The sequence below is a fragment of the Lasioglossum baleicum genome, chromosome 18, assembly GCF_051020765.1.
Source record: "Lasioglossum baleicum chromosome 18, iyLasBale1, whole genome shotgun sequence".
NCBI lineage: Eukaryota > Metazoa > Arthropoda > Insecta > Hymenoptera > Halictidae > Lasioglossum > Lasioglossum baleicum.
The window spans coordinates 8,796,161-8,807,934 of record NC_134946.1 but is presented as its reverse complement, the minus strand read 5'-3'; the positions used below and the strand labels follow the sequence as shown (position 1 = coordinate 8,807,934).

General features: G+C 34.4%; 3 protein-coding genes across 4 annotated transcripts; all 3 read left to right on the top strand.

The window, feature by feature from the left end:
- Positions 1–810: 810 nt before the first annotated feature.
- LOC143218215 (globin-like) lies at positions 811–6,914 on the top strand. The gene is made up of 4 exons (XM_076443282.1): positions 811–972; positions 1,563–1,743; positions 5,055–5,280; positions 5,934–6,914. Exons 2-4 carry the CDS (start codon positions 1,589–1,591, stop codon positions 6,063–6,065), a joined length of 513 nt encoding a protein of 170 aa, XP_076299397.1. The 5' UTR covers positions 811–972; positions 1,563–1,588; the 3' UTR covers positions 6,066–6,914.
- Positions 6,915–8,892: 1,978 nt separating this feature from the next.
- On the top strand, positions 8,893–10,090 carry LOC143218214 (receptor expression-enhancing protein 5-like). 2 transcript variants are annotated; one of them, XM_076443279.1, is made up of 4 exons: positions 8,893–9,121; positions 9,445–9,677; positions 9,743–9,878; positions 9,951–10,090. In XM_076443279.1, the coding sequence occupies exons 1-4, from the start codon at positions 8,995–8,997 to the stop codon at positions 9,995–9,997; spliced, it is 543 nt and encodes a 180-aa protein (XP_076299394.1). In that variant the 5' UTR covers positions 8,893–8,994; the 3' UTR covers positions 9,998–10,090. The 2 variants fall into 2 exon arrangements, with proteins under 2 accessions (XP_076299394.1, XP_076299395.1); XM_076443280.1 differs by lacking the exon at positions 8,893–9,121 and adding an exon at positions 9,252–9,374.
- Positions 10,091–10,761: 671 nt separating this feature from the next.
- Positions 10,762–11,657, top strand: Rpb12 (DNA-directed RNA polymerases I, II, and III subunit Rpb12). Its single transcript, XM_076443283.1, has 3 exons — positions 10,762–10,956; positions 11,430–11,522; positions 11,606–11,657. Exons 1-3 carry the CDS (start codon positions 10,899–10,901, stop codon positions 11,626–11,628), a joined length of 174 nt encoding a protein of 57 aa, XP_076299398.1. The 5' UTR covers positions 10,762–10,898; the 3' UTR covers positions 11,629–11,657.
- Positions 11,658–11,774: the final 117 nt, after the last annotated feature.

Here is an 11,774-nt window from a genome sequence, read left to right as displayed (position 1 = left end):
TGCCATATTCCGCGCGTGCCAGGCCCCTTACCGCTGCGCCCCTCGCCCATCTGCTGGGCTAAGCCCGCCTGGCTTGCCCCACTCGTCGCCACGCGTGCGCGTTGAGCAAGCTAACGGGTGTCCCATAAAGATTTCACTTTCACCCAAGCCAAGCCGTCCGTGGCGTCGCGCGGAACAAAAGAACGCCCGTTAGGTTCCCTACCTGCTCCCACTGGCGAGGAGTGGGGCAAGCCAGGCGGGCTTAGCCCAGCAGATGGGCGAGGGGCGCAGCGGTAAGGGGCCTGGCACGCGCGGAATATGGCAAGCCTGGTAAGGAGTGTAGAGAGTAGCTGGGGCGTTAAGAAAACTCACACAACAGTTCATATCATTTGCAGACCAATAAAATTGTTAGTAAATTAGGTGAACTATTCATGAATCAATTATCTGTTGTTGTAAATCTTAGAAGTATTTTCATAGCTATTAAAAATTCACAGTCACAAATTTTTAGGGCTATCTGTATGGGGCTAGGAAAAATTATTTTATACTTTTTAGTCCGTCTTAAAAACGTGGCATATTAAAAATTCTTTTATATTTAAATAATTTTTCAATTATATTCAACCGAACATCGAGTTAAAAGGATCGATCGCCCATCGATAGTGATTGTAGGGTGCCAGGATAATCTGTGGCTCCCGGTGGACGCCAAAAGATAGTCTGGAGACCCTGGAGTCGAACAGACGCTAGACGATTGACCAACTGCTCTCGTCCGAGACGGTGGCTTTCGCTTCGGTTATTTTAATCGTCCGAACGCGTGGCATTAATGGCGTTGGCGTTGACCTGGAGGGGATATATGTAAAACAGCATTAAACAGCCAGAGGCGGCGGTTAGTCCAGCTCTGAGAGGAGCCGAGTTAGTCGCTGGCCAACCGTATCACCGACTCGGTGAATCGAAACACGACGGCACACCGTGGCATGTGACATATCACACGAAATTACGGTAATTGCCTCGGCTCCGATCAAAACGGTCGCTCGCTCGCTCCCGCGATCGCAACGATCTAGCCGGATCGATACGCATTCCCCGAAATCACCACAAAGACACCCTTCTTTTCGATCGCTCATTCATGTATCGAAGAAGTCCACGTTCATCGACGCACCGGAGATTCTTGTGCAATGTTGACATCGCCTGGAGCAATTGCAAGCGACAGAATCTTAAATCACAATTCAATTCTTGCCCAAAAAATTGGAAAAAATCGAAAACTAAATAGTAGTAGTTCCTGACGCAAGGTAGCTATTTCGTAGTGTTTGTTGTAGCGACCGCTATAGAATTAATCAATTTTCTTTACAACGTTCCAATAGCTTTGAATTTTACTTAACCTTACTTTTATCCAAAAAGATTCGGCCATAACTGGAATAAAGTGGAAAATAATCTACAGGACAGCTTTGTGGGGATTTCGAGTAACTCTGAATCCACTTCGAACCGTTGTCTTTATCTCAAGAATTTTCTATTGTCCTTCTTGCTATGGTTTAAGTTCTGAAGATTCTCTTCTGTGTTGACTTGAATAGAACTTTGTGGTTTTCTTGTGAAAGATCGTAGTGCTTTTACGTTGCTGGCCATGGCAGCGTTTTTGCGATTCTTCGGGATCTTCACCGACGACAACCGAGTGGACGAGGCGACGGGACTGACGGAGAAACAGAAGAGATTGGTGCAGAACACGTGGGCCGTGATCAGAAAGGATGAAGTGGGATCCGGGGTAGCTGTAATGAGCGCGTAAGTGTGATGTGTTTGTCCGCTTTTGACAGTTCGGTTCGCGACACCGACTCTGATAACCCGGTGCCGTCACATATCTGTTATGACCAGACCTATTACTTTCTCTGCGAAAACGCTGGCAAATCGTGAACACGTACAGTCGTTGATGAAAGCAGTCGATCATTCTGTCCGTCAATCCTGAAACAAAAATACTATATCAATGCAATGAACCCTCGTATGACGCAATAGAAAATACAAATGGGACACTTTTAAAAGGATGATAACTTTTTTAAGCCTGTACCATACGATTTAGATCTTTTTGGGAAGTCAGACCAATCAGTTTACAACATGAAGAGGAAAATTGGGAAAATAGCTATTTTGTTCTTTACAACTGTTTTATGTGGCTCTATATCAAAAATTTAAAAAGTCCGTTTGTATTGCATTTGATTGTAATTGCTCTGAGGAAAAAATATCGGAGTAATTTTTTAAGGAAGTTCTTTACTGAGTGAACGTTTTACTTTTGAAAGTGTATGTGCTTGACATTCTCTCACAGGAAGTCAAAAAGATAAGACAGATTGTTCTGATACTTTTTGAAGTATCGTAATACATTCGATACGCACATTAGATATGTTAAGAGGTTTAATTTGTTATGTAACTGTATGTATTACGTGCCATACTACGTATTCTGTCAGATATACCCTATTAGGAACAGTATACTCGCTGTAAATGTATAATTAATTCTACCGTGATGATAATTGTTTGTTTGAACAAGGACGATGACCTTGAAGAGTCCTGTCAAATTTTTAAACGATGCTATATATTTTTTGTTATATCTTCTTAAAGCTAACATCGAATAATTTTCAAATCGCTAGCTGTACACGTATTTTGCGTGAATAGTTACGGAGTTAGTAAGCTTCCCATTAGGCGCGCCACTAATATTAGCATTACTCAAATAAGTAAATGCACCGTGAGGAAGTAGCTTGGTCGGAGTTTGTTCATCATGATGGGTTTAAGAACTCATTTAAACGCATCAGGGGTTATTTAATAACTAGTAGAAAAAATATCAAATATTCTCTACACACATATTTTTGTTATATAAAATTGAATTTTATTATGTTATGTATTTTATGTAAATATAAAAATGGTATACATGTATTATCATTAGACTGCGGATCTTTATGCATTTATAATTTATCGAAATATGCAAAATATATGCAAAATATTTGCAAGATGTATGCAAGATATGCTAAATATGCAAGGTATATGCTAAAAATATGTATAGGGAATGCATGTACGGATCTGTGAAATAGTAATTATTTTATTGTTTTATTTATTATAATTTAAATTACAATATACAACAATAGTTTTTTCTATAGTGTCGATTGTAAATTGATGCCTCTTGTCTGTTAAAATTAATTTATAAGCTGAGAAAGGGCGTTCTACGTTCTACATCACATGATGTTATAGGGGCATATTTAAATTTACCCCAATGATGTGCCAGAACCTCTCGTGGTCCTTCAACGTGTTCACCCTTCAAAATCTTGCTTATTTTTAATAATACATTAAAGTGTGCGTTTCGTTTTAATACAGATTCCATTTTATGTGTAACCTTTTCTCCATAATCACCGGGTATAATTTTTAGATTTTCTATAACTGTGTAGTTACCAAATTTACAGATTCCGTTAGAGGTAATCCTATTGTTTCCAATTTCTTCATGGCCTCAGGTAACATTTGGAAATGGCTCCGAATAATATTTATACAAAATTTATGCATTTTTATGCAAGAAATATGCACTTATGTAAGAAATATGCACTTATGTAAGAAATATGCACTTATGCAAAACATATATGCAATATGTATGCAAAATATGCAAAATAAAAATTATATTTTTAGAATCCTCTAATGACAAAACAAATTTATGTTTAGGTCCCAGTTTTTTATCTATTTTCGATAAAAATATGCATTTGCATTATCATCGATAAATAAAAATAAATAAAACAATTGTTGTTATAATATATTACTTGATGAATCTATTGTTCAAATTAGATCCGCAAAGTTAATTTACTTTGACTCATCTAGTGAAGATTTCGTGGAAGAGCATGACGGAAAGTAATTAAGCTAATTCATAGTGAAGTTCATCGATTATATGACGGAAGTTTACAAATGTCGGTTCGTAACATTCGTCCATCAACGTAATTAATTCAGCAGTCAGCAGAAGAACATAGTATGTACTTACTTCAAATCGAAAATATGAAATAATTAAATACTCAAAGAGATGTTCTTCGTACTTACACCAAATTCGAGAATCCTTCCGCAACAGACGGCTCACTCATTGTTAGTTAAAACCTATTAGAAATGAGACAATAATAACAGCAATTAATTCTCAATTATTTCAAAGAATTTATTTTCATTCTGTAGAGAGCATCCGGTCGCTAAAGTAAGGCTCTCGAAGGCTCCATCAAAATATCGAATTCATGATCGAGTATAATTCTTTTTCCATAGTTTATTATGTTTGCTAAATTAATACAGGGTTTCACATGTTTATCATTTTTATATCTTCCACCACTTAACAGTTTGGTATTGTAACTCCGTTAGCACTGCAGTTACAGGAAAATGTCAAACGGTTCAAAAGTATTACATCCAAAGTACAATGATGCATCTGCAATCAGCAATTCTTCTCGTAATTTTACATAAAAAAGTATTGAGGTGTAATGATGAAAAAGTTATTAGTTATTGAGATATTTTGAAAAATGATCTCCATTCAACTAATGCACTGCACACATGTCATACGAAATAAACAACTATTTATTAATAGAACATATAGTTTATTCATTGAATAAATTACTTGTGCAATAGACTCGATCGTTCTAGCAGAATTATGAAATTTTCCGCAGAATATATTATTTCCAAATGGAATGATAGTTGGCTAGATTAGAGGGCTGTACATCTCAAATCTACTTTACTACGTTTTGCGGGTGGTCAAGCAGAAATCACAATTTATGATAAGTAGACTGCGGATCATTATGCAAAATAAAAACGTTTTGCATTGATTGTGGGAAGCAGAAATAACATAAAAATTGATTTCTTAATGACTGTGTTACATTAAAAGCAACATTGCAACATTCTTGAATTTTTTAAATCTCATACTGTTTTATATTTTACCCAATCAATTTATTCATAAATGCATAAAGATCCGCAGTCTGATGATAAGTCTGTGCAATAGTCACTAGACTCCTTCTAGAGTCTTCTTAGAATACTTTGTAAATTTAATGAACATATTAAAATAATTTTTTCTTTGTAATGAATGGGAATTATTCAACGATGGTTTTCAGATTTTTTACCAAATACCCGGAGTATCAGCAATCTTTTGAACCATTCAAGGACATCCCAGTAACCGAACTGCCAGCTAATAAGAGGTTTCAGGCTCATTGTGCGAGCATAATTGCAGCATTAAATACTGTTATCGATTCCTTGCACGACCCGGGATTAATGGAGGCGAGCCTAATCAGCTTGGCTGAGCGGCATAAAAAACGCGGACAGAGAAAGGAGGAATTTCAGGTATTTCAATCGCACACTTAAATAATTGAATAATCAATGAGAATTGAATGTCCTTTAAAAGATACCATTTCTAAAGAAAACAATAACTTGCAGCGCCCGCATCGTTCAATGTACTATAAAACGGCAATAAAAAATCGTACGTCAATTTTTATGGGGTCGTTGCAAAGAAGAAACTGCAATCTTCAAATTGATTGTGGTTCGAGTAGCGAAAAAAAATTTTTGAGATCTGTACAAATGTTTGAATTAAAAAAAAAACAGAACATTTTCACTAGTTAGCTGGCGGCACACTTCCCATTCAAAGTGCGATAAAACAGCAAGAAAAAGTCCCACATCGATTTTTCCGGGTCCGTTGTAAAGAGGAGACTTCATTGTCTAAATTCGTGCTGGTTTTAGTCGCAGGAAATTTTTTGACATACGTAGAAACGTTTGAATCTGTGAATTGTTTGAAACAACCTATTGTTGCCTTCGCGCTCCATTTACACCGCAAGATATTTAAACCGGAAAAAAACCATTTAGCAGGTTAAGACCAGCAGCTTTGCTCTTAAAAATTAGCCTAGGTATTTTTGGAGAAGTTATAACAATTTCCCCCCTAAAATACAGCGATCGAATTTCAACGTGTATTAAGAATTGCAACCTACTTTATTTATTTATAGAACTTGAAGGAGGTGATAGTGGAGGTTCTTCGTCAAGCGCTTGGAAAACAATTCACACCGGAAGTGGCCGAGGCGTGGAGCAAAACCTTGGAAGCAGCGTTCTCGAAGATTTATCAAGTTTTGACTGTTTAAACGTAGATAAACATTCGATACTGTATATAATACACATTTTACATATTTCATATAATTGCATCCATTATAACACGACGAATCAAAGTGGATGAATGTCTCTATTATTGTTATAGATATGTTTTCATGCTGTCTGATGTTTTTGTCAAATTATTAAGGGGACTGGACTGACCTTTTAAAAAAATGGTAATTTCTGCTGTGATAAAACGCAGTTTTTATAAAAATCGCCTTATGCTGCAATTTTGTTAAGACAAAATGTAAAAGGAAACATTTATACTTTGACTCATTTTCTCAAAAAATCATCTGAAAAAGAAATAATTCAATCTTAGAACAATTTTATCGTTCAGTCTTCTTAATTAGTGTTCATATCAATTTGACGTAATAGATCAGATTAACGAAAGACGATGTTGTCTAAACATGCATCACCTATTGTGAGTATACAAATGTTAAATATTTTGTAATTGTTTACTATATTAATTTACATTCATTTGTCTCGAAAATGTTGAATATCGTTATTTTGTAACTTTTCTGTCAACTTATGGTACACTTATGAGTGACGCTAATTTTTTTATTTTAAAGGTTGTATAAATTTTCTTTTGCTTGGTTTAATTAATATGTAAATTGTAGGTATTTTTCACTTCAAATATTTTTTAAACACTTTCATATTGATAATGCATTTATACAACACATGTTTATAATACAGTTTATGATTTATACATATAATACATTCTTATAATATAAATCATAATTTGCATCATAAAAATTGTTTTTTAAGTTATTTTCCCTAAAATTAATAATATAAAAGTAACTATCCATTTATGAGGAATTATTCAATAAATTTATTTCACTGTGCATATATTGTAGTAATAATTGTTAAAAATTTCAATAAATACGTTTCCGAAATTAATTTAAATGTATAATTGTAAAAATTGTAGAAATTTAAATTGTAGGAATTGCAGATGATACTAGAGAGTCACTGAAATCGTCGCTAGATAGTATCTAATGAAAATGCTGCTAGCGGGCTTTACAGCCAAAATTGGAGCCGCATAGAGTCGCCAGATCAGGGGAATCGACTCGAAGTGAGGGACTCTCTGGTGAGGACAGAAATGACTATTTCTCTGCCAAAAGTACTCTCAAATGGACACACAAATTGAGACTACTCTCGAGAGCAACTATCGAAAAAAACTCCTAAATGAACACATACCTAGAAACAATGATAATTATCGCGGACTTGTATAGCGCGATTATAATCGAGTGTGTCAACGTTTCTTTATCTTCCTTATTGTATATATGGTCACCGATCAGTTTATCTGACAGGATTTTTCTGTTCTCGTGACGTTTTTCCCGTTATCAGTCACATTGCCATCGCATTTCTTTATATTAATCAACTTATCTAATGTTGTACGTAATTCTCGAACAATAACGATTATGTACTAAAACTAATTACATTATCTTTTCTTGACTTCTCAATTTTCCGTTCTTTACAAGATGATTCAGGAATAATACATTATCAAAGTTCGTCATTTCAAAAAGGACAACGTGAACTCTAGCTTAATGTTGATTTTTACAATTTTCAAGTTTAACATGTTCGCTGCCGAGCGACATTTTCAAAAACGGTTCCACCACGCCAACAAATTTGAATATATAATTGTAAAATAAAAATACAAAACATGTATTTATGGGAAAGATATTGAATTTAGATTAGTAGCATATTTTTTATATGCTGGTAAATTTCCATGAAAAATGGATAAGTATATAAAATTGCATACCGTTGGGATGCTTGATATTATTATATCTAAGGAGCAGCGATCGATATCTGCTTTCGGTTGAAAATTACACCCATTCGTAGATTTCTCCCTCCTCTTGACCTTGGAACCGTTAGAACACATTTGGCAGAAAAAAGGTTTCCATATATATATAGGTGTACTAATGAATAAAATTGAAAGGAAATTAGATATGTAATTTACTAGACAGTTGGTACATAATCGTTTGATTTTCCTATGAAATTAAATTTCTTATTTTCGGACCGTTTTGTATGAACAGACAGGTATGTATGTATAGACAGGTACATCGCCGTCACGATGCGATGTCACGGCGTACCGCGACACTCGCTTGCCGGCGCGGCTTGGCGCGCCGGGCCAGGGCGCGCTCTGATTGGTCCGTGTTTTTCGTTAATAACTCCTAAACAAAGCCGCAGTTGACATTGGTGCAAAGGAAAATGTCTCTTAGAATGGTCTCAGGAACCTCCCATTTCAAGGAACGACACTTGTTCTGGGACACCCTGTATATATAAACCTATTATGTGTAAAAACTTACTGTACCCTATTTTTAATTATACTATAAGAAAAAATTACATTTATGATATCCCTATTAATTATTAAATATATAATACCTATTCATTTACTAAAAATAATAATTTTAAAATATAAATAAGAAATTATGTAAAATTAGTATGTTCTTTAATTCGTGTTACACGTTTTAATTTCCTTTCAATATTCTATAATTTTAGTTTTCTTTAATCCCTCATTCTATTTGCCGTTATATGGCCGATATCGAAAAATAACCCCCCTTGCCCATAATGCTAGCTCACGCTCCATCCCTATATATTATATCCATGGATGTAACTGGTTAGTCGTAATTTTATAAATTGCAAAATAAATAAACATCATCTTCTAATTTTTCTATCTTTTTCTCAAACTAATAAGAGAAAGGTTCAGCCTGCAAAAACTTTAACGGTGGTGTCGCATGTAAGCGGAAGTGTGGAAAAATACGAAAGCCCGCCAAAACCCAGCTCGCATCATTCTAACGCGCCTAAATTCACATAATTGCGCAGTACTGCAGCGTTCCAAATCTGTTCCGCACAGTTCCGCAGAAATTACTAGTGAATTCCTACATTTTTATTGCAAGCAATTGTTCTTTTCTCTCCAACAGAATGGCGAGGCTCGCAGCAGTAAAAGATTCTTTGGACAAAGCTCTGCACGACGAGAGCAAAGTTTGGACAAAATATTTTACGAAAATTGAAAAACAAACTGGGGTCAACAGGACATACGTGTTTTTAGGTGAGTCAATTAGGTTAACCGTAAGTAATCGGGCCAATCCTTCCGTTTCGTAGATAGTAAATAACAGTATAAATTCTCTGTTTCTTGCTTTACGTAACGACAACTTCAAACGAATTATCTACGCGAGCATGATAAGTCAATTTTTTACTATTGATCGGACGGCAAGTAACCCTTGTACAATACGATGATTCATTCAGTATGAAACTATTTAGTAAAACAGGAACAACTATGAAAAATATAAATTTAATTAAAAGTGGTAGTTTCGTTTAAATATATAGATTGTAATTTTCATAAATTTTAAATCTACTGTTTCTCTTTTCCAGGCTCTGCCGTGGTTTTAGGTATTTATCTAGTATTCGGTATTGGACAGCAATTAATTTGCAATATTTTTGGATTTGTATATCCTGCGTACTGCTCTATGAAGGCTCTAGAGAGCCCAAAGAAGGAGGATGATACAAAATGGTTAACATATTGGGTAGTGTTCGCGGTGTTCACAATCGTTGAATTTTTCTCAGACTATATTTTATGCTGGTTCCCTGTCTACTGGCTGTTCAAGGTATAGTACATATTTGATATTGATTAACTATAAAATGTATTCTGCACGCTTACTTTTTGTTACAGTGCCTGTTTTATATGTGGTTGATGGTGCCCATGGAGAATAATGGTTCAATGATTTTATATCGTACCATTGTCAGACCCTCATTTTTACGATATCATCACAAAGTTGATCAACTTCTTTTAGAAGCTCAGAATGCTGGTACATTTCTAATAATTAATTAAATACAACTGTTACTTGGGTCAATTATTAATAGAAGCATTCTTATTTCAGCTGTGAAAGTTGCCTCAAATGCTCTGTTGACAGAGAAGCAGGATTAATGAAGCTGCGTGTAAATTTGTAATTATGCTTAAGTATTGTTTGATGAAATCATGGTAAAGCACTATTATTTGAATAAAAATATTTCTATTGCACCTCTTGACTTCTATTGAATTCTTAGAGCCGCTGTTGCATTGACTGACACCAATACGTGTGTAATTAGCTCTTCACAGGCGTATAACACGTGCATATATATAGGCCAATGTAATATGCCAATTACCAATGCGCATACGCATATAAATAAGTAAATTCAAATTTCTAGCATGTCATCGTAATTATTTTTAAATCACCTGTCATAAAATGAATTTTTGACGCCCGAAAAATTGAAAAATCTCGGTGAGAAAGTAGTAAAATATGTCTTAGTGCGAATGATTTTTACCGTTCTTGCTGTATCATAATGTAAATTCTGGAAGGATCGTTATTGGTCCGTTCAAATATTTGTACAGCGCCATTTTGCAAAATGGAAAAACACTCAAGCTGGTGGCCCAACCATTCTTCCGGGTTCAAATCAAATTTGAAAAAGTGAGCTGGATGTTGTAACAAAAAATTGTTATGTCAAGTATACATCCAAAAATGATCAAATGATTTAATTTTGTCGCAATATATGGGACATTCTAAACATAGAAATTAACTAAACATCTAAAACATAGAAATATCAACGTACAGAAGAGGTGACACTGTTTATTACTTGTCTACATGTAGCTTCAAAACTTCAAGATCACAAACATATTCTGAATAATTCTGACTAAAATTATAGTTCGGATATATTACGTAGTGTAGCGCTGTTTGTCAATAATTGTAGGGGCAATACACGTATAGACTTCTTTGTACTTTGTAGGCTATTACATGCCTTTAACAGTGAATAAAGTTATTGTTACTAATTATTCATAGCAGCAGTGTAAAATGGAATCGAGCAAATCGGAATCAACGCCGAAACAGGCCATGGTGTATATTTGCGGAGGTACGGTCAAAAATAAATTTAACCTCACTTTTGTACGTTTAAAATACGTAAATAAATAATTCATTTTATGTTAAAAATAATGTTTAGTTTAATTTAACATTAATTATTAGATGCATTGATAAGCTGAGCAGTATAAGTCTTTTTTTATTGTGAGTCAGTCTCTTATTATCGAAAATACTGAAATTTTTGTGTGCAACATTATTTTTAACCACCGGTTGCCATTCTTAATAACGAAATGCGCGCGAAAACGTTTGAAATTTAAATGTAATTAGGAAATTATTCGTCTGCATTTGTGAACAACAAAAACATAGGAAAAAATTTGAAATTCTGATAAAATTACTTGCTTAAATTGTTCATATTATATATTTTGTAGCAGATGAAAGGCGCAAAAACGTCTGAAAATTAAATATGGTCATTAAAGAATTAGAACGAAACTTGAATTATTTTCAGATCTAATTAACAATTTTTTATAGAATGCCATCACGACAATGAAATACGTCCCAGAGATCCAATCAGATGCAGAGAGTGTGGTTACAGAATTATGTACAAAAAACGCACCAAAAGACGTATCCTTTTTTATAATAGTTTTCATTTACTCTACAGCATATATAACGTAGTAATTAACGGTTTTCCTTAATCATTTTATTAGTTGTCGTATTCGATGCACGATAAAAAATCTATTGGACATAATTTATAAGAAATATACATTGTAAATTTAAGCTATAACAAATATAAATTAAGAATGTCGGACTATAATTTTAAAAAATTTTATAGTTTAGTACATTAATTAATGAATACAGGTAATAAACAATACACAA

What these genes read in the sequence shown, in the direction of transcription:
- LOC143218215 (XM_076443282.1), top strand. Translation starts at nt 1,589, where the DNA reads ATGGCAGCGTTTTTGCGATTCTTCGGGATCTTCACCGACGACAACCGA. An exon ending in GGGGTAGCTGTAATGAGCGC is followed by an intron (nt 1,744 to 5,054) that starts GTAAGTGTGATG and finishes GATGGTTTTCAG; the next exon opens with ATTTTTTACCAAATACCCGG. An exon ending in AGAGAAAGGAGGAATTTCAG is followed by an intron (nt 5,281 to 5,933) that starts GTATTTCAATCG and finishes ATTTATTTATAG; the next exon opens with AACTTGAAGGAGGTGATAGT.
- LOC143218214 (XM_076443279.1), top strand. Translation starts at nt 8,995, where the DNA reads ATGGCGAGGCTCGCAGCAGTAAAAGATTCTTTGGACAAAGCTCTGCAC. An exon ending in CAGGACATACGTGTTTTTAG is followed by an intron (nt 9,122 to 9,444) that starts GTGAGTCAATTA and finishes TCTCTTTTCCAG; the next exon opens with GCTCTGCCGTGGTTTTAGGT. An exon ending in CTGTCTACTGGCTGTTCAAG is followed by an intron (nt 9,678 to 9,742) that starts GTATAGTACATA and finishes TTTTTGTTACAG; the next exon opens with TGCCTGTTTTATATGTGGTT.
- Rpb12 (XM_076443283.1), top strand. Translation starts at nt 10,899, where the DNA reads ATGGAATCGAGCAAATCGGAATCAACGCCGAAACAGGCCATGGTGTAT. An exon ending in CATGGTGTATATTTGCGGAG is followed by an intron (nt 10,957 to 11,429) that starts GTACGGTCAAAA and finishes AATTTTTTATAG; the next exon opens with AATGCCATCACGACAATGAA. An exon ending in CAAAAAACGCACCAAAAGAC is followed by an intron (nt 11,523 to 11,605) that starts GTATCCTTTTTT and finishes TCATTTTATTAG; the next exon opens with TTGTCGTATTCGATGCACGA.